Source organism: Lotus japonicus, chromosome 4 (genome assembly GCF_012489685.1).
Source record: "Lotus japonicus ecotype B-129 chromosome 4, LjGifu_v1.2".
Lineage (NCBI taxonomy): Eukaryota > Viridiplantae > Streptophyta > Magnoliopsida > Fabales > Fabaceae > Lotus > Lotus japonicus.
This window is the reverse complement of record NC_080044.1, coordinates 77,732,824-77,759,138: the sequence shown is the minus strand read 5'-3', so window position 1 is coordinate 77,759,138 and position 26,315 is coordinate 77,732,824. Positions and strand designations below refer to the sequence as shown.

Genomic DNA, 26,315 nt, shown 5'->3' with positions numbered 1-26,315 from the left:
CACCTTTCACCTTTCACTTTTCACTTTTCTGAAAACCTTTGCTCTGAAAACTTTTTCATCGCAGCTTTCACTCTCTTCTTTGTTCTCCGGTGAACCTTGCTCACTCCGGCCGTCGTCATTGCGCGGTGCTCCCCCATCGCCGACGTTCTCTTTACTCAATCCTCCACTTCTTCCTCCGGTGAGTCCTTCCCCTTTCTCTTTTCTTGACGCTGTTTGTCTTCTTCCTTTTTTGTGTTTGGACCTGTTCATCTTCTTTTTTATTTTTATGAAATTACCCAGTATGTCGACGCAAAATTTTAGCATTTCCTCTTTAGAACTCACTTCTCCTTCTACGGAGGGGGAAGTTTCTGCCCCCACCGTTATCGAAATACAGTCCTCGCCTTCCACTCACGAGGATTCCGGTCCCGCCGGCTCCGTTGATTCTATTCTCTCCTCTAATGGAGATTTGTCCTCGTCCGAATGGCGTTCCAATGCGCATTTAGTTGAAGATAAGTGTCTTTGGCGCTCCATCTGGGGTAGCATTGGAAGCATCAGTTCGCTTCGAATATCTTCTCAAGGGTTTACTAAGATAAATCCCGCCACCTCTAATAACGAAGATCACCTGTTAAATGTTCTTCCCTGTGGCGAGGATGATTGTGTTCTTTTTCGCAAGGAACCCTCTGATGAATCGCCCGACTTCTTTTTTGTTTATGGCTATTTTTTCTTGGATTTGAATATCAAACTCCCTTTCTCGCCCTTTATATGTCACGTTCTTACCTTTTTGAACGTGGCGCCTTGTCAACTCCAGCCCAACGCCTGGGGTTTTATTCGCTGCTTTGAAATTCTCTGTGAGCATTTGAGTTGCACTCTCACCTATCCCTTGTTTTTCCTTTTCTATAAGACAGTCACCACAAAACCTACATCTGTCAAGTGGGTTCCCCTTTTGGCCCGCAAGAAAATGAGCCGCTTCACCGCCCTTAAAAGCCATTACAAAGTGTGGCAGAAAAAATACTTCAAAGTTATGGAGTCACCTGAAATGAATAACTTATTTCGAGATTCCGATAATAACCCTCTCTTCCCTTTTTACTGGACAAAAAACCCTCGCCGAAAAATATCCGTTTCATACGACGCCTTGGATGAATCCGAGCAGGCCATCACCGATTACCTCCGCACATTACCAGTAATCTCTGGTCATGACTTGATTGAAGCGTCGAAATCCGGCACTTTAAATCACTTTTTAAGTAAGTTTATAATTTTTGCACAACTTGTTTTTCTTTTTGCTCATGTACCTCGCCTAATTGATGCTTTCCATGCAACCACGATGGGAAAAAGCAAGGTTGATGCCAACCCCATCAAGATGAAGGAATACCTCGCCTAGTCGGCTGCGGCGGCGAAGAAAAGGGCCGCCGAGACTGAGCAGAAGAAAAAGAATGAAGGTACTTCGGGCTCTGATAACGTCAGGGACCCTAAGCGCCAAAAAACTTCGAGCACTGCTGGTGGTAGACCTCTTCACCAATCAACTCAATCAACTCTCGATCCAAAAGTTCGTCTGGCTGAGAAAAAGAAGGGTCATGACAATGTCCCGCCAATTCAACCGGATTCGAGTGCACTAATCAACCGTCCGCCAACTCCATTTACCCAAGCTGGCCCTAGCTCAGCTATTGATGGCGAGACTCCTCCCCCTTTGTTGAGCTTATCTGATCCTCATTTCAACGGATTGGATTTTATGACCCGCACCTTTGATAACCGACTCCACAAGGATGTTTCCGGTCAAGGTCCCCCCAACATTGCTTCTGTGGCGATTCATCACGCACTCTCTGCCGCCAGTACCGTGGCGGGAATGGCTCAGTGTGTGAAGGAATTGATATCGGCCAGGAATCGTCTTGAGAAGAAGGCAGCCGATTATAAAACTGCCTATGAACGAGCTAAGGCTGACGCTGAGGCCGCCAACAAGAAGCTGAAATCTGCTGAAGAAAAATGCACTAAGTTAACTGCTGAATTGGCGGCTTCTGACCTGCTTCTTCAGAAGAACACGTCTCTCAAAGAAGCCATCAATGATAAACACACTGCCATTCAAGCCAAGTGCCAAAAACTGGAAAAGAAGTACGAACGCCTGAATGCTTCTATCTTAGGGCGTGCTTCTATCCAGTTTGCTCAAGGCTTTCTGGCGGCCAAAGAGCAGATTAGTGTGGTTGAGCCGGGCTTTGATCTTTCCTGCATTGGATGGCTGAAGGAGATCAAGGACGGTCAAGTGGTTGGCGATGATGACATAAGCCTCGATCTCCTTCCTCAATTCAATGATGAAAGTGAGTCTGAAGAAGAAGAAGATGATGGCGGAGATAAAAATGATCAGGACAAGGGTGAGGATCAAGGAAAGGAAGACCCTCAAGTTGTTGCAGGTCAAGGGGACAGCGCCAACAACGAGAATCTGCCTTGAATTTGTTTTTATTTTATGAAGTCAACATTGTGCCCTGGGCATTGCCCTTTTGTTTTTTATCGTTCTAAATCATGTACGGGCATCGCCCCTTTTTCTTATTTTTAATGAAGACAGTTTTAAGTTCATTCGTTGTTACCTTGCGTTGTTACCAACTTTTGTTGTTATTTAGGTCTATATACCTTAGTCGATTTTTCGACGAGACTTGGTTTCTAGTGGCCACTAGAATTGTCAAGGCTTTTAACATTTGATGGCGATACTCTCTTATTCCGAAAGGTTTACTCGCGGTATTGCATACCTTGATACGATTTGCATTGCATGAACTCGTAATATAAATTAAAAAATATATGCGATTCTGTTGAAATGATCTTTTCATTAATTTTCTTTCATATGGGAACAATTGTCCCTTCATTACATATGTCGCCTCATTAAAAACCTTTCCAAAGAAAGGGAAAAAGAGTGCGACTTCATTCACCTTTGTTGTTTTTTGTCTTTTTAACTAAAATATTGCTTCAGATGTAAGGCGTTCCATGTCCGTGGGACCCTCTGACCATTAAGTTGTTCCAACTTATAAGCTCCTCCTCCAACATCGCCTATAATCCTATAAGGCCCGCCCCAATTGGGTGAAAGTTTGTTGTGTTTGTCGGGTATTGTATTTTTTCGGAGCACTAAGTCTCCTACCCTCATCTTTCTTGGCACTACTTTTGTTGTGAATTTTCTTGCAATCTTCACTTTTCCCGCCTCATTTCTTATGTGTGCCTCCCGTTGTTCTTCTGGCAACATAATTAGATTTGCTATCAAATTTTCCCCGTTGTCATTCTCATTGAATCGAGCCACTCGCCAACTCTGGTTTTCTATTTCCACTGGGAGCATGGCGTCAGTCCCATAAGTTAGACGATACGGGGTTTCCTTTGTGCTTGATTGTTCAGTAGTGTTATATGCCCAAAGAACGCCTGGTAACTCCTCCGCCCAAAGTCCTTTCGCTTCATCCAGCTTCTTTTTTAATCCTTTTAAAATGACTTTATTAGCTGACTCGGCCTGTCCATTAGTTTGTGGGTGTTCTACCGAGGCAAATCTCATTTCAATTCTCATTCCTGCACAAAATTCCCGGGTGACGTTACTTGTAAATTGGGTCCCATTGTCCATTACCAAAGCCATGGGGACCCCAAATCTGCACACAATTCTTAGCCATAGGAAGTTTCTGACCTTGACCGCCGTGATAGTCGCCACTGCTTCGGCTTCTATCCACTTAGTGAAGTAATCAACCGCCACGATGATATACTTCATTTGTGCCTTTGCTACCGGGAATGGTCCTAAAATATCAGTTCCCCACATGGCGAATGGCCAAGGCGCCATCATGGTTGTTAATTCTTCCGGTGGAGCCTTGTGTAAGTCAGAAAAGACTTGACATTTTTCACATTTCTTAACATATTCCAAACAGTCCCTCTTCATTGTTGGCCAATAAAATCCTGCTCTCAAAACTTTTACTGCCAAGGATCGCCCGCCGATATGACTGGAACACACGCCTTCATGGACTTCCGCCATTATTCCGGGGGCGTCCTTGGTATCGACACATTTGAGCATAGGGGACATAATTCCTCGCCGATACAACTCACCATCCACCATTGTGTAAAAACTGGCTTCCCTGCGTTTTGCTCTGATGTTCGGATCATCATCCTTTGGAGGGTTTTCTAGGAAGATCTTGATTGACTCCATCCAAGAAGACTCGCCCTCACTTACTGACTTCACTGCTTTCAACTTTATTTCTACCAAATCAATGCTTGGGCGAGGCAGGGTTTCCTGAATGACTGTTTGGTAATTGCCCAATCTCCCTGTGCTTGCCAATTTTGCTAACACATCTGCCCTCTCATTTTGTCCCCTCGGGACATGTTCTATTTTAATTTCTTTGACCTCCATCATCAATCTGCGCACCACTTCCAAGTATTTGGAAAGTTGCGGGTCCTTTACTTGATACTCGCCTTTCACCTTTTTAACCACTAACTGCGAATCTCCCTTGATAAATAACTTTTGAACTCCCAACTCAATGGCTAGCCTTAAGCCGGCGATCAAAGCCTCATACTCAGATTGATTGTTGCTCGCCTTGAACTCGAACTTTAGAGACTGTTCAATGATCATTTTGTCTGGACTTTCAATTGTTATCCCAGCCCCACTTCCAGTGTTATTAGAGGATCCATCCACATATAGGACCCATTCTCCTTGAGTCTTCTCGCCTTCCATGGGTGTTAATTCCGCCACGAAGTCGATCAAACTTTGGACTGTGACTTGGCCCCTTGGCTCATATTGTATATCATATTCTGACAATTCCACTGACCAGCTAACTAATCGCCCTGATAAATCAGGCTTCTGAAGTACTTGTCTTAAGGGGACATCAGTTTTAACTTTGACTTGGAAACTTTGGAAATAAGGCCTGAGACGCCTCGCAGTTTTCAGAATCGCCAATCCAGCTTTTTCAATTTTTTGGTACCGCAACTCTGCCCCCTGTAAAGTATGGCTCACGAAATATATAACTTTCTGCTTTTTTCCCTCTTCCTGGAGCAACCCTGTACTCACCGCCTTGTCAGTAACTGCTAGATAGAGCACTAATGGAACACCTGGTGTTGGCTTGGAGAGTACTGGTAATGTGGCCAATGATTCTTTTAATTTGGTAAAAGCTTGTTCGCATTCCTCTGTCCACTGAAACTTTGAATTCTTTTTTAAGCATGTGAAGAATGGGGCCGCTTTGTCACCCGCCATTGGCAAAAAACGTGACAAGGCGGCCATTCATCCTGTCAAACGTTGAACTTCTTTGACACTTGTTGGGCTTTTCATCTCCAAGATCGCCCTTCCCTTATCAGGATTCACTTCTATTCCTCTCGATGTCAACATAAATCCCAAGAACTTTCCTCCCTGGATCCCAAAAGAACACTTCTCAGGATTCAACTTCATTTGATATGTTCTTAATTGAGTAAACGCTTCCTTAAGATCGCCGCCATGATCACTAGCCCTGGCGAACTTTACGATCATGTCGTCCACATACACCTCCATATTCCTGCCCACTTGTTTTGAAAAGATTTTATCCATGAGCCGTTGGTACGTAGCTCCTGCATTCTTCAAACCAAAAGGCATTGTCTTGTAACAATAATTCGCCTGATTGGTCATAAATGTTGTATTTTCCTCGTCCGAGGGATGCATCATGATTTGATTGTAGCCCGAGTAAGCATCCATGAGACTTAAAAGTTCATTCCCGGAAGCTCCATCCACAAGCTTATCAACATTGGGAAGTGGATACGAATCTTTTGGGCACACTTTGTTCAAGCTTGTGTAATCTGTGCACATCCGCCATTTCCCATTGGCTTTTTTGACCATCACAACATTGGCGAGCCATGTTGGATACTGCACCTCACGGATGAAGCTAGCCTTGATCAGTTTCTCAGTTTCTAATTGTACAGCCTTGTTCTTTTCTTCACTCATTCTTCGCCTTGGTTGGATGATTGGGGTCGCCCCTGGTCGTATGGCCAGTTTGTGAGTGATCACGTTGGGGTCAATCCCTGGTACGTCATTGATGGTCCATGCAAAGAGATCCAAATTGTCACCCAGCAGGGTGATCAATCTTTCTTCTTGCTCCTTTGTTAAACTGCTGCCAATTTTTAAAAATTTATCCTTAATTTGTACTTGCTTGGTTTCCTCCAAAGGTTGTGGGCGGAAATCATCAGCATCGTCTCTTGGATCCAAACTAAATCCTTCTTGTGGAAAGATTTCCGTGATTATGTGACTTTCTTTGGCGGCCTTACGCCCATAGAGCGCCACACTTCTTAAATAACATTCTCTTGCTGCGTTTTGGTCCACATGTAATACCCCAACCTTTCCATTGCAGGCTGGATATTTAACAGTCAAATGAGCAGTTGAAATGACCGCACATAGCTTGTTGAGGGTATCTCGCCCCAGGAGTACATTGTAATTGGCTCTGCACGCCAAGACCAAGTACTTCACTTGAAATTTCTTTACAAACTCTCCTTCGCAAAGGCAGTTGGTATTTTCACATATCCCCGTACAGTGACACGGTCCCCTGTAAATCCTACCAAGGTTCCTTTATATGGCCTCAAGTCTGATTCTTTTAGCCCCAGGCGATCAAAGGCATCTCCATAAATGATATCCGCCGAAGACCCCTGGTCTAAAAACACTTTCTTCGTCACATAATTGTTAACCCTGATTGTTACCACAATTGGATCGTTGTCATGGGGAATCACATGCGCAAAGTCCTGAGGGGTAAATATGATAGGGGAGTGATTCACCCCACACTCGCTTTCGCTTGCCTCATGTACTGAGTGTACTGCCGCCACATAGCGTTTTCTAGCCTTACTTGAAATTGCACCCCCGCCAAATCCTCCTGCAATAGATGAACATTCCCCAACATGATCGCCCAACTCTTCAACTATCTCCTTACCTTTGCCTTTGTCCCCTTGGGTGATCCTAGCGACCTCTGGCGTTGCTGTGTCTTTAACGAAGTTTGCCAAATGACCAGCCTTAATCAAACGATCAATTTCCCGTCTTAAGTTCCAACAATTATCTGTCGTATGTCCCAACGCTTTATGGTACTCGCACCACCTATTGGTATCCACATTAGCTGGCGGCCGCCGTGGTGGTGGTGGATACTGTACAACGTTTGTCTGCCCAACTGCCCTTAAAATGGTACTCAAGGGTGCATTTAACTTAGTGAGTGGTGCTGGAGTTGGCGGAGCACCATGCTGACCGGTTGTGGCTGCAGTGGGACCTTGAGAATTTCTGTGCCATGTATTCTGAAATCCGGGTTTGGAGTTTTGATATGGTCCCGGTCTTGGTACACGGGGGGTTTGCGCTACCCTGGTTTCCTTCCCCGCCTTGGGTTTCTCCTGTGAAACACCGCCAGATTGAGACTGCTTGCGTGCTTCCTCTCTTTCTTGTTTCTTCTGATCATCTTGTTCAATCAATATGAATTCCTGAACACGAGCACGAAGATCCATCATATCCTTCGCCGGTCGCCTTGTTAGGTCTCGATTCAGATCTCCTGCCCGAAGGCCATTTTTGAAAGACGCTAGGCAAACATCCGGATTGTCTTCCTCCAGTTGAACCGCCATTTTACTAAATCGCGCCATGTAGTTCTTGAGCTTCTCCCCTGACTGTTGATGTATGCTGATAAGATCAAACATGGTTGCCTTGGTAGTTTTATTGGCGGAGAATTGAGTTAAGAACTTTGTGGACAAATCAGTAAAATTGTCGATAGAGAAGGGCGGTTGACGGATGAACCATTGCATCGCCATCCCCTTGAATGTTGATGGTAACAACCTACACTTCACCTCATCTGTTGCTCCTCCAATAACCATTTTCGTATTAAAGTAACGCAAGTGTTCCATGGGGTCTGAGTCGCCTGAAAAGGCGTCCAAGGCCATCATTTGCAGATGCTTTGGTATGCCCACCCTTGTGATGGCGGGAACAAAAGGCTGGAACTCAACAACGTCTTCAACCTCAAGCCGTTGTTCTTGCTTATAGTCTTGTCGCTGGGTTAAATACTCCACCTGGGCTTGCAATTGTTCATTCTGACTTTGCACTTTTTGCAAAGTATCCAACATTTATTGCAAGGCCGCCGGAGTGATTCCCGTCACTACTTCTGGTGCTTTTCTCGGAACGCTGCTTTTGTAGTCGTCCAGATTCACGTATTCAGGCGGTGCTGATCGTCGCCTGACTCCTGGATCTGATCTAGCGATCAGATCTGAAGGTTTTCCCGGAGCAGCCTTCACCAACGACACCGGTGATTGTGCCACCGAGTGAACTCCTTCCGACGAAGCCTCCTGCTCCGGCTCTTGAGGTACTTCGTGATTGTTGTGTCGTCCGCCGCCGCGGCCACCGTAACGACCACCCCCCCTCCGGCGATGATCTCGGCGGCCCATGCCACACGAACGGGTTTCCATGGATCTTTAAGCTCACCGTCTACGTCAAATTGTAGATCGAGGTAAGACCCACAGACAGCGCCAATGTTCTGTACTAGGGAGATCTGACGTCGGAGACTGACAGAAAGTAAACCCTAGCAGAGTACTAAAAATATCACAAAAGGAATATTCTCATTAAATGTTCAAAAGGTACTTTTTACAAGGGGTTGACCTCTCCTTTTATAGAGGGAATGATCATAATGTGGACTTTCACTGTACTTGGGCCTGACAACCGGGGCCCAAGCCTCTATACATATAAGACAAAACTAAAGGAATCTTCCAGCTGACGCGTGGACCCATCCAAAAGAAGGGCGGGCTTCGACGTTGTTCCACAAACCCCGCCATGGCTGCTTTCGTTCATCTAAATGCTCGACTTGGGCGGGAATAAGGGATACTTATATCCCGTCCAGTCCACCATCCAATGGAAATTGTTTCATCATCTCCCTTTGTTTTATCTTAACTTTATTTGGTTTCAATTTGAGAGGAATGATGGAACAAATTATTGCTCATAAAATAATTTTTTTTAAATGCTAATTTATCCCTTCCAACCCGTTCTTAACCCTACGTTGTCTTACTAAATGTAACTCTTCCCAACTAGGGGTGGGAATAGGCTAGGCCTAGGTAGGCTTTGCTTAAATAGGCTTAGCCTGTTTAAAAATCTTAAGGCCTGAGCCTGGCCTATGGCCTATCAAAGGCTTTTTTTCGAGCCTGGCCTGGGCCTTCCGAAAGCCTGGCTTGGCCTGGTAGCCTGTTTAAAGACCCGTTTCACAACAAGAGTTTTACGTTTGTTAATAAATTTATCTGTAAAGAAGTTATCAAACTTATAAGCTAACGGGCTAAATTATACTAAAATAATATTTTCAACAATCAGACTTATAATATTATCAGCTAATAGGTCGTGATGAAACTAAACGAGATTATGTTGGTTTCTTAGAGTTGAAGAGCCAATTTAAAATCACACGCCATATTAAGATATTTAAATACGTCATATATTTATTTTTAAAAAGACTTATAACTTTGAATCGTTATATAAGTCAATTTGCTTAAATATACTAAAATCTCAATAAGTATATAATATCAAGATATTATTATAAATTTTTAATATATAGACATCATCAAGGGTAAAATATATTTATACTTATCATATTTACAATTTACCAAAAAATACTAATCATATTTACTTAAATAGGCTAGCCGGTAAGGCTTACAAGGCTTGTTGAATGGCCTGAGCCTGGCCTTTTTAACTAAATAGGCTTTTCAAAAAGCCTAAGCCTTGGCTATTTACCAATTTGGTCTGGCCTGGCCTGGGCCTGTGGTAGGCTAGGCCATAGGCCCCTACGAACGGCCTGGCCTATTCCCACCCCTATTCCCAACCCTTCTAGCTTTCCCACTGCACCCTCGTCATACTCCAGGTTTTGCTACGTTTGTTAAATGCGTTTTTGGCCTTGTAATTATAGGATCGTTTGATTTTACTCCCTTATAAGAGCAAAATTACATTTAAGTCCTTACGATTAGAGAAATATTTGATTTTGGTCATCCGTTAATTATGAGTTTAGATGAACATTTCGCCTAAACTCAATTTCAGGCTATGACAAAAATCAGATATAAATGCAACTTTACTTTAATGATGGAATAAAATCAAATGTCCTTAGCTTTACAGGACCAAGCCCTTCCAAAACCAAGTCTGATATCAATCATTCAATAGAAGTTGAGATGCATTGAAAAGTGGGTGCCAAGGGATGCCTTTGCAGGTGGAGACAATTTACTTTACCCCCACAAAATCCACAACAATAGGTCGTCCAAAAATGAAGCGAGACATTAATAGAAAAAGAAAAGTCTAAGAAGCAAAATATGTGTTGTTCTATATATATGTAAAGAGTCCAGTCGCACCAAACTGACATGTCCCAGCACAGCACACAGCAAAACGTTTGTGTCTTGATCTTGAATGAGTTCACGAAAGGGGCCTCAAGTGACATGTGAAAGATAGCAAAAAAAAAAACACTTTTATGTATATGTTTATTTAGGGGCTTTGGTTAAGTGGTGGGCCAAAAGCCTAACTAAACAGAAACTTTTGTAAGGAAAGACACGGGTTAGTCTTCCGTGTGCTAGTTCAAAAGTGAACTACCGTTGTGCACTCCAATAATTTGATTGAAATGACAAAAATACCTCCTTATTGTTTTTTCATCTTTGTCCCTCCCCCAATCTGTAGCAGAGAGTCATTCCCAAGTCCCACCTGCTCCTCCTCTCCTTATCCCCTGCCATCAAGCTTGCAACGCTCTTAATAATCTATTGCTCTTCTACCAACCCCTCATTTCATCTTCACCTTGAAACTGTCACAGGATTAGGGAGTGCTCCACCGTAATCTCCAACTCCTCCATGGTGAGCTGCCTCCCTCACCTCCTTCACCACAAACTAATTAAAGAGATTTGTGAGAGGTAAATATCTCTGTGTTGATTCAGTGAAAGGTGGGGTTGTATGCCAATGTGAGGGATGAATGTTTGGAAACCTTCATAAGGTGGGTGCTGAAGTTGTAGCCACAAAAACTTTCTTTCACTTTCTAGGTTTATTGAATTCTTTTACTGGATTTTTTTTCATTTGTTCCTCTTTCCACCTATTCTCACCGTGCATTCAAATATGGGTGCTGAAGTTGCGGCGCTGAGTGATGCGTGATGCGGTTGTGGTGCGGTGGCTACGGTTGCTGAGAGAGGTGCCATCGTCAGCTCCGGCAGTGGGAGAAATAGAGAGTCAAGGGTATTTTAGTTATTCCAGTTGTTTTTAATATTGAATCCTGATCACCTAATATTTAAATAATAAATCTAATGGCAGAGATTAAACTGCACTACGGTGGAGCAGTTTTCAACTGTCCCACTGAAGCCAACACCGAAAGGCACACTGACTGCAAAAAAAATTACAATCAAGAGGAGGTATTTTTTATCGACCCAAAAAAAAATATCGAGGAGTTATTTTTCCAAACGATGAAGACATATTTCTCAAAATAGTCAGCGACATAACTTTCCTCTCAAACAATGAGTAACTCTGATCTTCCTCATGTTTCTGGTAGCTTCATCCATTGTGCAAAAGCTCATATTTCTGTAGCTGCAATTTATTGTTTAGACTTTAGATAGCCTGAGTGTTTAAGAATTTAATTTAGTCTTTTCCAATGTATAAAAAAATTAATTTAGTGTGAAAGTAGAGTTTCTCTGTTAAAATTTAGAAACATGATCATTTCTGTGCCGTTTTTAACCGCTCAAAGTGGAGAGTAATTTTTCTTCTTCTTAGTTTTCATGTTTATAGTTAGAAAAAACCGTCACAAATGTGAGTGTTAGTGATCTATCACTATTAATTGATTTATGAATTGTCATTGTTTGTCAATTGATTCTAACTCCAAATTAATTATGCAATGAACCTACAAATCCTAATTTTTATCGTCATCATAATAGATCAATTGTAAAATTTCATAATATTACTCAAACATAAAACACTAAACTTTTAACTCACTTTTTCACAATAAATTATAACAACGTTAATTCAAACACATTTAAGCAGATTTTTGTACACCTGCAATTTGAGGCAATAAAAAAATACCATAAACTGCAGAGTTTATTCTCACAAATTGTAGAGTTTATAAAATACCACAAATTTGTGACAGTCAGATGTCAGGTATTTGTCACTATTTTATGATGCGTGAATATTTTTGTAATTTTGGAATTAGTAAACTGATGAAGTCATTATTAGCTTATTACTTTTCTAGACATAAAATTAAAGGATTAGGAAATCAAGGCTCACATCACACTTTTTTAGTATCTATACATCAAAGATAAGTAGATACGGGCGTTCAAGAAAGTGATTATCAAATTTCATTTGTTTAAATTTTACATCAATCTTGTTGACTCTTTGATAACCCTTTAACAACTTTTATATGATGTTTAAGGTCGGTGAGAGAGATTGAAAATGATGAGTATTAATACGTTGGTGAACCGTATTCATCCGCACCTAATATTATGTAAATGATTTGATCGATGGAAATTAATCGATTGAATGAAGTTGAATTCTTGAGTGTTAACATGAACAGCAACTCCTAACTCATAAGGGCTCGAATTAAATAACGATAGTATACAAACTAATACCTTACAAAACCACACCAACAATGGTGACACCGGCACCACTCATTTTTATGGGCTTTGGGCCATAAGGTGAAAAAAAATTATAAAAAAAACCAGAAAATGTATTTTGTGACCGTGTAAAATTATCATAAAAGTGGGAGTCACAGATGTATTGCAGTGTTTAGTGATTCAGCGATCATTGATGTTTATAAAAAAAATTACAACATCAACTAGGGAGAATTTTGACTAAAGTGTGAAGCATTTAATTTTGTTCCCTTTTATGCATGGCTCTCAGCAACTAGCTGGAGTTTCTTTTGTGGGGATTGCAAAGAAACCTATAATAATATTGGTTAGAGATGACATTGAATTTTGAGCACAACATATATATATGCTGCAATTGTGATGCCCAAATGAATTAATAGCATGTTTAGATTGTGTTACCTAGAAGCTATTTACATAAGCATTTCAGATTTTGAACTCACAATCAATTATAGAATAATTTAAAAACATACATTAATTCGGTTTAAGGTCAATTCATGCTTTACTCATTTGCTTAATTAAGTTATAACTTGGAACTGAAAAACCAAATTTGTTAAAAAGTAGTATAATGAATCAGATGGGTTGTTTCTCTCAAAACTAACCACAGAGAAAGGAACAAGTGTGCAGATTGGGTGGAAAACTATACCCTATGGCTATCTGTCAGACAGTCTTCATTAAATCATACTTCAACTACATTGATCTCTCCGAGTCTGTTCTTCACTTCATGGATGGTTCTAAATTTTTTCTATAATTAATTTTAAAGTGAAAATCAATTCTTCGGAGAAACTTTTATATATGATAGAATGTTGGTATCAGTTTTTATTTTCTTGTTTCTGAAATTCAGAAGCTAGTTAAATGAGTACAAGCTTTAGAATCAATGTAAAAAGATTCCCAATTTAACATGAGTAAATTTTGAATTTCAGCTGATGGGAAATAAATTGAACCAACATACTAGAAGTGAAGATATTGATTTGTTTCATAGCCCCTTTGCTCACACCAGTATTTTGTTATGATTTCCATTTGTCAAAAGAAAAACATATTAGTTGTTATGCATGTGAACAATTAAAGGAATGAGAATGAAGCAGTCAATAATTGAGAAGGAATACTGCCAAAAGAAATTATAAAATGTGAAAAGTGAGACACTAATATTCAGCATTCAAAAGATTGATCAAGTGAATAAATAGACTAATTGCATGATTTATTTATGTAAGTATTTTTCTGATAATTGAGTGCACATTTTCATGACACGTCACTGGAAGTGTAGGAAAAGTAAAGTGAAAGAGGAAGTTCTTAGTAGAAAATCAATGCATCTAATCAACTTATCAGTGAATCTATTTATGCATTTCATAAATTTTTGATTGAGATATTATTTTCTATCTAAAGTAAAAATTCAATTTATAGGAAACAAGAACAGAATGCTTAATTCTTAAGAGAGTTTCAATCAAATGGCCAAAGATAGAACTTGACACTCAACATTAGAACAAACATAAGAAGAAGATTACTAGAACGCACTTAATATTCAACTAAAATCTAGGCAAAGATAATAACTGAATACTTGATAATTCAATGTAGTGATTTGAAGCCTATATATATTAATATTACACACACTATCCTCATGTGTAACACTCACTCCAAGAGTCTAATATGATGGGAAACCAATTTTTCTGCTTGAAACTTTTGTTGGCTTTCTACCTCTCATCATGTCATTATGTTTCTGTAGCTCACACTGAAAATTCCTTTTTACCACTCAAAGCTGTGAATCTTGGAAATTGGCTTGTTACTGAAGGGTGGATGAAACCTTCTCTCTTTGATGGAATAACCAACAAAGATCTTTTGGTATATGTTAATCTCTATCACTCATCATTAATCATTTTGTTTTAGCAATGCCCTCTATTTCCACTACTTTTATGAATAAACTACATATTAATAGTGTTGGACTAATTTATTCAATTCTAGGAAGATCTTTTGTGAAAAGCTTCTGGTGTTAGAATTGATTATAACACAAATGAAGTTGATCCGAATATGCTATAATTCGGTGATTTCAGGATGGAACTCAAGTGCAGTTCATGTCTACAAAGTTGCAAAAGTATCTGTGTGCAGAAAATGGGGGAGGAGATGTTGTTGTTGCTAACCGCACCAAACCTTATGGTTGGGAAACTTTCAGGGTTGGTTCTTCATCCATGTAGAATAATATAGTTTGAAGAGTTAAATGTATGTACTAAACTTTGTATATTTAATTATTCTGTTGACTCTTTTTGTGACTATTATCAACAACCAGTTATGGAGGGTCAATGAGTCCACCTTCAATTTTAGAGTGTCACATAAGCAATTTGTGGGGTTGGAAGATGAAAATGGAGGAAGCAAATTAGTGGCTACTTCAGATATACCTACCAACATGGAAACATTTCAGATTGTGAGGAATGATGGTGATCCAAGCAGGATTCGGATAAGAGCACCAAATGGTCTGTTTTTACAGGTACTTTGGCCTTACTTACTTATCACATGATCATGATGATGATATTGAAGTTTTAAACTTTCTCCAATCCAATGTTTTGGAACTGATTTGAAAATCCTACTACAATTAATCAATTCTGTAAAGAAGCTTCTGTAAATAATTTTTAAATATTAGAATTGATTTTGGAAGAAAAGAAAAAGCCGACTCAAACATAAAATAAATATAAATAGGACCACATTTATGAGTTTTATAGTGATGGACTGATGGTTGCTTATAGATTTTAACTTTTGATGTTTCTATACTCTTAAAATTGTTCATCAGGCCACAGGGGAGACTCTAATGACAGCAGATTATGAAGTATCTACTTGGGAGGATAGTTGGGAGGACAGTGACCCTTCAGTCTTCAAAATGACTGTTTTGACAAACACCGTATTAAAAGGAGAATACCAACTTACAAATGGTTATGGTCCAGACAAAGCTTCCAAAATTATGCGGGTAATTAAGTGCATATTTGAAAGTCCTTCTATAATTAATTGAAAAATCAGTCAATTTAGAGGATTGGAGTAAAGGTTCTCCAAATAACTTCTAGGTTATAGAATTGATTCTATGAAATATAAGAGCATGTTTGGATGATGTTTGGTTGGATGTACCAGTAAAGCAGAATCATTTCTACTTACCACAATAAATAGTTGTTTCTGTGTTAAACATAACTAAATTTGAGATTTTACAATTTAATTTCATATCATTTACCTACAAAGGCTTTTTTTATATAGGAGTATAATTTTAGTAAAATCAATTATGTGCATAACTAATTTTGCTAATGTTCATCGAAACATACTAAAAATCTCACCTTTGAAGAGAACAAGCACTAGCAATTAAAGTCAAAGCAGGTTTTAATTGATTGATAGAATTATGTTGGGCATGCAGGATCATTGGAACAAATACATCACAGAAGATGATTTCAAATTCATGTCAGAAAATGGCTTAAATGCTGTCAGAATCCCTGTTGGGTGGTGGATAGCTAAGGACCCAACACCACCAAAGCCATTTGTGGGGGGATCTTTGGCAGTATTAGACAATGCATTCACATGGGCACAGTAAGAGCACTAATTAATTTAAGGGCTGGTACCTAGTCTAATTTATTAGTACTAGTGGTAGAGCATGAGATATGAAGAAAAAGACACTTTGACCTCCATCAATGTTCATGAATCACACTTAATGTAATTTGCAGAAAGCATGGAATGAAAGTAATTGTGGACCTGCATGCTGTTCAAGGCTCACAAAATGGACAACCTCACAGTGCTTCAAGAGATGGATATAGAGAATGGGGAGAGTCATACATACCTGATACTGTGGCAACTATAGATTTTCTAGCTGAAAGGTACATAATTTTGAGTATACGTCCCTTTCAATATCCTATAAAAATATTTGTCATCATGTTTGTCCATAAACACATTAATCAGTATGTTGAATTGTGTAAAATAAACTCTTATTGTGAACATCAATGTTTTGTGAACCGTGAAACTTTTGCTGACATTAGTGAGATACCAGCCTTTGTAAAGGTTTTAAAGGATCACTAAACGTGTTTTATCATCTTCTTTAAAACTTTCACTTTACGGTGGTCTAAAACAACTACAAAAGTGAGTGTGCCGACACTAAATATACTTCACATCAGTGATGTTGTCATTGTGTTAATATAAGGATTTATATATAGTTCAATGCACATTTAATAATAAGCTAAACCTTGTAGCTTCAAATTATATTGGTAATGATTAAACAACATTTTTCACAGTGAAACCAAACTTATTATAAAATTGTTCCTAGTCCCATTTACTTACTATAAAATTGCTTTCCAGATATGCTAACAGTGAGAGCCTAATTGCAATAGAGCTGATGAATGAGCCTCAAGGTGTGAATCTGCAAAGCCTTAAAAGTTATTATCAAGCAGGTTATGATGCTGTACGGAAACACACATCTAGTGCTTATGTAATCATGTCTAGTCCTCTGGATAGAGATCCAAAAGTGCTCCTTCCGTTTGCTAGAGGTTTCAGTGGAGTTGTCATGGATGTTCATTACTACAATCTCTTCTCGAATCAATTCTCCAACATGAATGTGCAGCAGAACATTGATTACATTAAAAATCATAGAGCTTCGGAACTTGCCTCTCTAACCACATCTAATGGACCCCTCACATTTGTTGGTAAGTTTTCAACCATTTTTTTGAGTAAACTGCTTAGAATCCAAAAATAATTCATTGAAAAGCATATGTATAAAAGGGTAAATGAAAAAATAAATCAGTTAGGTGATTGGGTTTCTTTAGATTGATAGATTTACCCAATGTATATAGCATAACATAACCATGGTTAATAATTGTGGTGGTTGAATCTGGCAGGGGAATGGAGTGGTGACTGGAAAGTGCGGGGAGCATCAAAGAAAGATTTCCAAAAATTTACACAGGCCCAAGTTAAGGTGTACTCTCGGGCCACATTTGGATGGGCTTATTGGGCCTACAAAGGCGATTCTAACTACTGGAACCTTAAGTGGATGATTGAAAACAATTATTTTAAGTTTTAGAATATACCCAAAATCGGGTCGGGTATTTGATTATATAATTGTTCACTAAAATCGGGTCAAGTGTAATATATAAAATAAGAATATAAGGTACTTCTATTATATATGTACCAAAAAAATATATGTATATCCATCACTTTCCTCATCTGTGATTAATGCACTGAATAATGATAATGCAACTTTCGGTTATCTGCTTTACCTCTTTAATCTTAAAATTAGTAAATGATGGTCCCAAATATGAAATATGTTGTTCTTCTTCATCAGTTTATCAATTGTCACATACTGCTTTTGTATTGTTTGAGCTAACTGTTGTTTGATACTAGAGTAGGCAAATATCATGGAACTAAAATAAAATAAAAGACAACAGAGTAGGAAATGATGCACAATATTATTTCACGTGAAGAACCTCAATAGATAAGAAAAGAAAAAACTACGGAGAGAATAATTTATAATATATCTCTCTTAAGTATTAGGAGAGAATAAATTGTTCTCTCTTTTGAAATAATAGAATGTACACTAAGAGAACATCATTGGAAAAACATTACTTTATTTTCTCTCCAAAATGTAACTCAAGCTTGTATTGCTTTGATGCAAAAATTGATTCAAGGTGCTCTATTTATAGGGAGAACTCCAACACTTAAATAATTATACTTTTTCATTTCAGTGAATCACTTATTTATCATAAAAGAGTGACTTTAATAATTAATGCAAGTGTCATTTAACTTGCACGGAATAATTGTGGTCTTATACAACTTGCAAACTAGTGGTAAATAATTTACTCATTTTTCATGGTAATGTCATCTTTGTTCAATTTGCTTCTTTAAGTTATCTTTTAAAATTGTGAATGTAATTAATAGATAGAACAAGATATTTAACTGTCGGAAATATTTATAGTAGTTAAAAACCCGCCGCTAATGCATTTGTGTGTCAGCCCGAACTTATTGTAGCTTAAACCATATCAAGTTGCAAATCTTAATTTCACTAAACTAATCACCAAAATAAGTAAAAAAGAAACCCACCAAATAGCCAATATTGTTACATGCTTACAATTGTGCTTTTTTCAATTGTGCTCTCTAAACATCAATTCAATAATACAAAGAGAAAGAGGCGTGCTTATTTGAACAACACTAAATATGACAAAAATATCAACTCATGTACAGAGACTCACCATAATAAGACCAAAGTAATATCAAAATTCATGTATGAAACCATTCCATATCATATGCTTGGACGCTTATCATAATGAACCCCTTTCTCATTGCTTGTTTCATTAAATAATTATTTATTTTAAAAAAGTAATCATTTATGTATATTTTTATGTGTTTGTGGGTTTTTGAAGAAAATCATTTATAAAAAACAGAAAATTGTTCTTTTAAAGTTATTTTGAGTAGTTTCTAAAATAATCAATATAATTTCTAGTGAATTATTAAATAAAAAATAATTCTTATTTTGTAAGTAAAAGATAAATGAATCCCTAATCTTTTAAAACTATAATAAAAATAAAATCAGTTTTTGAGTCAACTTATTTTTTTGGTCGAATCAATTATTTTATAACCACTAACAGATGGGCCCAATACCAATTAACTTTGGGCTCCCAACCATAAATCCAGTATCGTTCTTTAAACACTTCAAAAAAATAAAAAAATCTGTATAAACGAAAAACAACAGAAATGGAGATGCGGGGTATCGATCCCCGTACCTCTCGCATGCTAAGCGAGCGCTCTACCATCTGAGCTACATCCCCATGATGACAATTTTTCTCTGTTTTGAGTAAAAGACTCTTACTATTTTTGGTATCTTGTTTTCCCAAGACAATTAATGCAAATTGCGTTTGGTGCATTTTACTTGGATCTATTAAAAGATGTCCAGATACTCTAAGGGTGCATATTTTTCATATTTTAATACTTTAACTTTCGAGAAATTAGTGAAATCTCTTAGCTAGGTGCTAAGGGTATTGGACATAACTTAAGTGGTGAACTAGTATAAACATTATTGGGTGGTAATGGTAACGTAACTCTTAAGATTGTACTTTAGTATTGAATCTTATTAGTTTATTAATTTGTGCTAATCTTCATAATTTGGTTCAACATTGTCTCTTCATAAAATGTTTTTAATAAACACAGTTTAAACCCCATTTTGTTTATTTCACATACCTCCCTATTGTCTGTCCAACGAGGGAATAAAACTATGGAATCATTTCATCTTTGATTATAGGCTTAATTCCAGTTTGGGTCCCTGATGTTTCAGAAATGTGCGGTTTGCACCCCCCATGTTTAAAACGTGCGGTCAAAGTCCCTCATCTATCTAAAACGTGCTAACGAAGCCCTTCCGTTAACTTCCGTCAGTTGACCAAACAGAAATGGCTTTCATTAACTGACGTGGATTTTCTATTTAATTAAGAATTTTTTTCCCTTTCCCCCAAAATCAACAAACCCGATTCCCCCCAAATCTAACCCTAATTTCACCCAATTTAGACCCCAACAAACCCAATTACCCCCCATTTTTTTTCCATCCATCTCCTTCAACCTCCATCCATCTCCTTCTTCAACCTTCATCTCTCCCCAGTTGAACATCAACCCAGAAATCCAAATTGAAAACCTCACAATCATCAATGTCTCATCCTCTCCTAGGTCTTCACTCCCTTCATCTTCAACCACAAAAGCCCCAACTCCAATCCCTCCTCCTCTTCTCCCTCTTCACCACTACAAACCCGGACCCCAACGAGTTGTATTTGTGAAGAGCTCGATGAGAGAGTTTTTTCAAGTTCTGGTTTTCCACAAAATTAAACCCCCAAATTCAGAAAAATCAGAACAAGAACATAGTAGGATTATGAGAAGCTTATGGTCATCTTCGTTCCCTCCATCTTTCGAAAAGCTACTGGTTTCATCTTTCCCTCCATCTTCGTGCACCTCTACCTCGCACCACGCGCCCTCTCTGTTCCATCTCCGTGCGCCTCTGCTTCTCCACTCTCTGCACCGCGCGCCCTCTCTGTTCAGAGTTGCAGATCCAAGCACCACACCCCAACCCGCGCCCAGATCCGCGATTTCTTCCCTAAATCGCGTACAAATCCGCGTGTCACCACCCACTAGCATCGTGCCCAAACCGCGTGCGACCTCTGGCGGAGGGAGGTGACGGCGGTGGCAGGATACGCCATTCCAGTTGCAGGGGGTGGGGTGGTTGGGTTCCAATTGGAGAGGAATTGGAAGGGTCTGAGAGTTGAGACTTGGCCTGGAGAAGGAAGAGACCCTCTTGGTTGAGACTTGAGAGAGAGTTAGAATGAGAGTGAGATGAGCACACTCAGAAATAGAAGCTCAAAGCCTTCCATCCATTCTGATGTCAGCTTGTTTAGGTTTAACTGTTGGGGAGAAATTTTTTTGGGTAAAAAATATTTTATAATAACACAAATTACACGTGGGCGCCATGTCAGTTAATGAAAGCCATTTCTGTTTGGTCAACTGACGGAAGTTAACGGAAGGGCTTCGTTAGCACGTTTTAGATAGATGAGGGACTTTGACCGCACGTTTTAAACATGGGGGGTTCAAACCGCACATTTCTGAAACATCAGGGACCCAAACTGGAATTAAGCCATTGATTATATAACAATAATAAAATTGTAATCGATATTTGTTTTGAGTCAAATAATTCCGTACTATTTCTGAAAGATTAAATGATTATTATTAATTTTTCTGGCATGTAATATGTAATATTGACGGGTCCAGATCCTCTCCAGTGGATTTTCCTCATGTTTTCTCCAGTGGAATTTTGTGGCGGTTTGGAACCGCCATAAAATGTTTGAAGCTGCCACAAAATGGTGCTGCAAAAAATTGACAGATTTTGTGGCAGCATCCAACATTTTGTGGCGGTTCCAAACCGCCACAAATGTCCACTAGAGAAAACTTGAGGAAAATCCACTGGAGAGGATCTCAACCCAATATTGACCCTCAATTCTAAAGCATTGGACTAATGGTGAAATGTTTGAATAATTTATCCAATCTACTTTGGTATTTGATAGAATACAAATTTAGACTATCAGGCCCACTGAGATACGATTATTTAGATTCTGAATTTCTTTATTTTATTATGTTATTACTTTTAATTTCATTCTAGAATATTATTTTTGTTATGATGTGACCACATGTAGGGTTATCTTTGACTCTAAAAAAAAGATGTTAGCATAAATATTGTAGTTATCTTTCATTATGAATTAACAGGAATATTGGCAAAAATCTCATTTTATTCTCTTCTCTTAATTTTCCCTTTTAATTTTATCTCTTAATTTTACTTGGTAGGGTTTCTCTCTACTAGTATTCCACACTCTATCTCACACTAAGCCAAAAAAACACAAGGCATGTCCTTTATATGTTTAATAAGTTTGTTATATATAATTATTTATCAGACAATTAGTTAAGTGATGGTATTTTGTATAAGTTATAAAATAATATGTTATACTTTAAATTTCCAAAATGACACAGTTGGAATAAAAGTTTTAGTGAACACCATCACTTAACAAAAATGGAGGAATGAAAACTTATAACTATTATTTTAAATTTAAAGAAATATATTAATTCTTCCATATGTTTTGGTGGAGGATAAGGTGCAATATGGTGTGGGTAAAAATGGAATATTCCATTTTGATACTGTATCTATAATCTGTTATACCTGTAATTTTATATTCAAAATTTATTATAATTTTAATTTGTCTTTTACAATAAAGCCCATTATTGTCTTTCTCTCTCAACCATCTTCATCAGCAATCTCGAGCCTCCGGCCAAGACCTCACACGGCCACCACCTTTAACCACCACCTCTAACCACCACCTTCGCCTCCGACCACCACCGCCTCCGGCTACCAGATTCTGTTCACTTAAACTCAAGCCCACACCTTCAAATCAATAGCAACAACAACAAGCAACCCAACAACATCTTGATTTCAATATCCTTCATCATCAAAATAAAAAAATCAGATCAAATAAAACAAGACCCGAACACAGATTCCAAACCCAGATCTTGCACCTTATCCTCTCTCTATGATCTTTCCCTTCTACGTTGCTACAATAATACCCAGATCTGAGAATCTCCACCACCACCAAATTCGACCTTGCTCTGCATTTGCATCTTCAAGGTGGGTTTGCATGCACCAATGGAGGGGTTTTTTGAAGAAAGACTAGAACTTTTATTCTGGGGTTTGCTTTGAGGTTCTCACCCAGATTTGATTTCGATGATGGCCTGAGAGGTTTGCGACCCAGATCTGATTTCGAAGATGGCCTGAGAGGTGGAGGAGGGTGGTGGCCGGATGGGTGGGTTGCGCAGTGGAGGAAGTTAGTCGTTTAAATGGGGAGGTGGCTGGAGTGGTGCCGGAGGAGGTGGAGTTTTGACGGAGGAATCAAAGAAGCTTTATACAGGATTGAATCCTTAGGTTTGAGAGATGGGGTTTTGATTAGGACCTGGGTTTCTATGGTGGTTAGGGCGACGGGGTTGGACCTGGGTTCCGATGGCAGTGCTCAGGCGGCGTTGCTCACGGTGGTGCTGGTTCTGAGGATTCCGGTGGAAGGAGGTGGAGGGTGTTGGTGATCCAGAAAGAGGAGAGGGTAAAGCATATGAGGGTGAGGGTATTATTGTAACATAGCTTTTTCATTTATTTTTTTAGCAGGTTATATTACCTGTTATAACAGGTAAAATTGGCTCTTGCATGGTGCAAGACCTAGGGTGCTATTGCACCCTAACAGCCACCATATGTTTTTATGAAAATCATAATAACTGTGCTTGTTGATATACTTTTACAAACACATTGAGAAGTACAACATATATCTCTATACGCTAAAGCAGCAACAACGGAAATCAGGAGTTGGATACTGACCAACACATGAACCAAACGTATAATGCCTTAAGGAAACACATTTATAATCACACACGTCAGGATTACACACTGGCTCATATTCAAGAAGACAATCCTCCCTATGCGTAGATGGATTTGTTGTGTCAATATTTCCCTCTGCAATAAAAAAAATGTATCAGTGATTACACATAGATCGATGACTATTGAATATGAATAAATTTATCCTTATCGAAATGCAAAAAAAAAAAAATAAAGAAAAAAACTTTCTAATTTTCTGAATAATAATAAATTTGAAACGCAAAGAACCAAAGAAAGCATACAAAAAATACCAATTGATACCCAGGTATAGTTCTTGTTTTCAATTTACAGGGGCAAACAAGATTTTATAAATTTTATTGTAATTTTTCGTTACCTAAACCCAGAGCATAAGAGATGCATAGAATTGCAAAGACAAAGCATAGATAGTTGATTTTGGTAGCCATTCTGGATTGGGAGATAGACAAGCAAGTTCGTGGTGGTGCTGGAGTGGAGGCTATTTATGATGGTCAGGCAAATTAATGCAACAAATCCAGACAAAAAAAATATTAATGCAATAAATTAGAAAGATAGCAAATTAATGCAATATAGTCAAACAATAAAAGTGATGCAATGAATTAGAAAATATCGGCAAATTAATGCAATAAATTTAGTAAAACATAATTAATGTCCATTAATGTCAATGCGTACTCCTTCCCTTCTAAAACTATTAAGCCCTATGTCCCATATTATAAGTCAATTTTAACCAATTCTCTAGAATTAAGAAAAATTGTTAAAATTAGTTAAGAACAATAAATTTGTAGCTTTTTAAAAAAACTTTTCAAAATTACCCTCGTATGAAATTCTCGCTCTATATTAATATTCCACTACCTTTAAACTATAAGGGTCTTGGAAATCAAACAAAATTTTGAGAAACATAAAGATTCATTGAATGTGGAGTATTAAATATGAGGGTAAACATGGAAAAATATAATTAATGTTTTATAGATAATGTAAAGTGACTTATATTATAAGACAAGAAAAACTCAAAAAAAAAGACTTATAATAGGGGACGGAGGGAGTATTGTTTAAAGTTGCATATAGTTTAAAAGTTTATTAATTAATGCTATAATTTGAGTGAATCACGCATATTAAAGAAAATGAATATTAATTATTGGTTAACTTATTGGTGAGAATTGTGATTGGTGAGAAAATAAAGTGGTAGCTAGTTTGGAGATATAATATTAAATGAGGCATGAATATAAGAAAATGAGATAAAATGCTTTGGAATTGTAAAACAACAATGATTTAAAAAAAAAACATAAAAGTTAGTTTTGAAACGGATGAAGTATTGCAATGGGTCATTATGTGACCCCTTTTTTTTTTCTTTACATCTTTCTTATCACATTACTCAATATTTTTTCTTTACATCTTTCTTTTTTATTCACATATCTCTAAGATTGAGTTTATTTGGAGTATGAGTAAATATTTATTTACACTATTTCATAAGAGAATAATTTCCATGTACTAAGGGTGTAATTAGATCTCAAAAAACTGAAAAAAGTGAGAAATTTTATCTTTAGTTTAATTTAAATAGTTGACGTGACATGAAATCTAATACTCGCTCATGTCCTTTTTATAATAAACACTTTGACAAATTTTTTTGGTACTTTTTATAAGAAATACTCTTATAAAATTAAGTCAAATAATTCATTCCAATTGAAAGAGACTTATTCCCCATGCAAAAAATTGGAAGGAAATTGCAAGCACTCAATATGTATTGTCAACATTTATGGTAATTAACATGATTGTTCTTGTGAAATGGAAAAGACATCATTGGAATTAAGCATAATAGTTTATTTTATAAAAAAAATATTAATGGTGTGTGTAATTTTGTCAAAGTTTTTACAATAGAAAGGAACAAAGAGAGTCCTTTTAAATATTATAAAGTGACTTGTATTTAAAAAAATCTTAAAAACAACGAGAAAGACGGGGTAATTAATGCGAAATTAATAACTTTTATTAATAACATTAACCAAGTTATGCTATTAATGCCACCCATTCCCCCTTTACTGATCATCATTTCAGAGATCATATATAGCTGAGAGGGTGCATAACCCTCATACTTTGTATCAACATATTCATTTGAGAGTTTAGAGCAACACATTTGACTTACTGACATATTCATTACTCCCTCCGTTCCTATATAACTGATACTTTAAGGTTGTGGCACAAATATTAAGAAGTAGCAATTAATATTCTTGTTTTACTAAAATTACTATCTAACTTCCTATTATACCCTTTATCTCTCTTATCAATTCTAACTTTTCAATTTTCCTACCAACAATAAATGAAGAGCACAATTGATAAAGTAGCATTAATGCTCTCTTGAAATTGTAAAAGTATCAGTTAAATAGTAAAAAAAAAATGAACCAAATTAGTATCAGTTATTTAGGAACGGAGGGATTATTCATTTAGGTTTTTTTTTTTTTTTTGTGAGCAGTAACAAAAACATAATTCCTATACCACACTTGTTTACAAGATTGTTGTCATTTTAAGTATATCATACTTAACTTCGAATAAGATCACTAATGAAAAGGATTAAATTAATTTATGTAGCCATAACATATTCTTGTCAAGGATGTACTTTGTGATAAACAAGAAAAATGAAAAAGAAGTTACCAGTCCAAATGACTTGAAAATGAATCTCTGACTTTCTTTCGTTTCTGATATCTCAGACAAACTGAGCCATCCCAGAAAATTGTCGATAAGTGAATACTATTGATCAAGAACGTGGTTGAAAGGATATCCATGTGTGGTGCTTCATAAATGGGCCATATGATTATGGTCCAATGGCGGACTGATATGATAAGTGGACCTCAAGAATTTTGGATTGTTCAGGGACATGGAAACAACAGAAT

General features: G+C 37.7%; 1 protein-coding gene and 1 non-coding gene across 2 annotated transcripts; one reads left to right on the top strand and one right to left on the bottom strand.

Moving 5' to 3' along the window:
* Positions 1-14,149: 14,149 nt before the first annotated feature.
* LOC130713600 (probable glucan 1,3-beta-glucosidase A) lies at positions 14,150-17,646 on the top strand. Its single transcript, XM_057563374.1, has 8 exons — positions 14,150-14,354; positions 14,564-14,683; positions 14,797-14,994; positions 15,295-15,468; positions 15,901-16,070; positions 16,205-16,354; positions 16,830-17,173; positions 17,366-17,646. The coding sequence occupies exons 1-8, from the start codon at positions 14,163-14,165 to the stop codon at positions 17,545-17,547; spliced, it is 1,530 nt and encodes a 509-aa protein (XP_057419357.1). The 5' UTR covers positions 14,150-14,162; the 3' UTR covers positions 17,548-17,646.
* A 1,569-nt stretch (positions 17,647-19,215) lies between these two features.
* TRNAA-AGC (transfer RNA alanine (anticodon AGC)) lies at positions 19,216-19,288 on the bottom strand. Its single transcript has one exon. It is a non-coding gene; the product is annotated as a tRNA-Ala (tRNA).
* Positions 19,289-26,315: the final 7,027 nt, after the last annotated feature.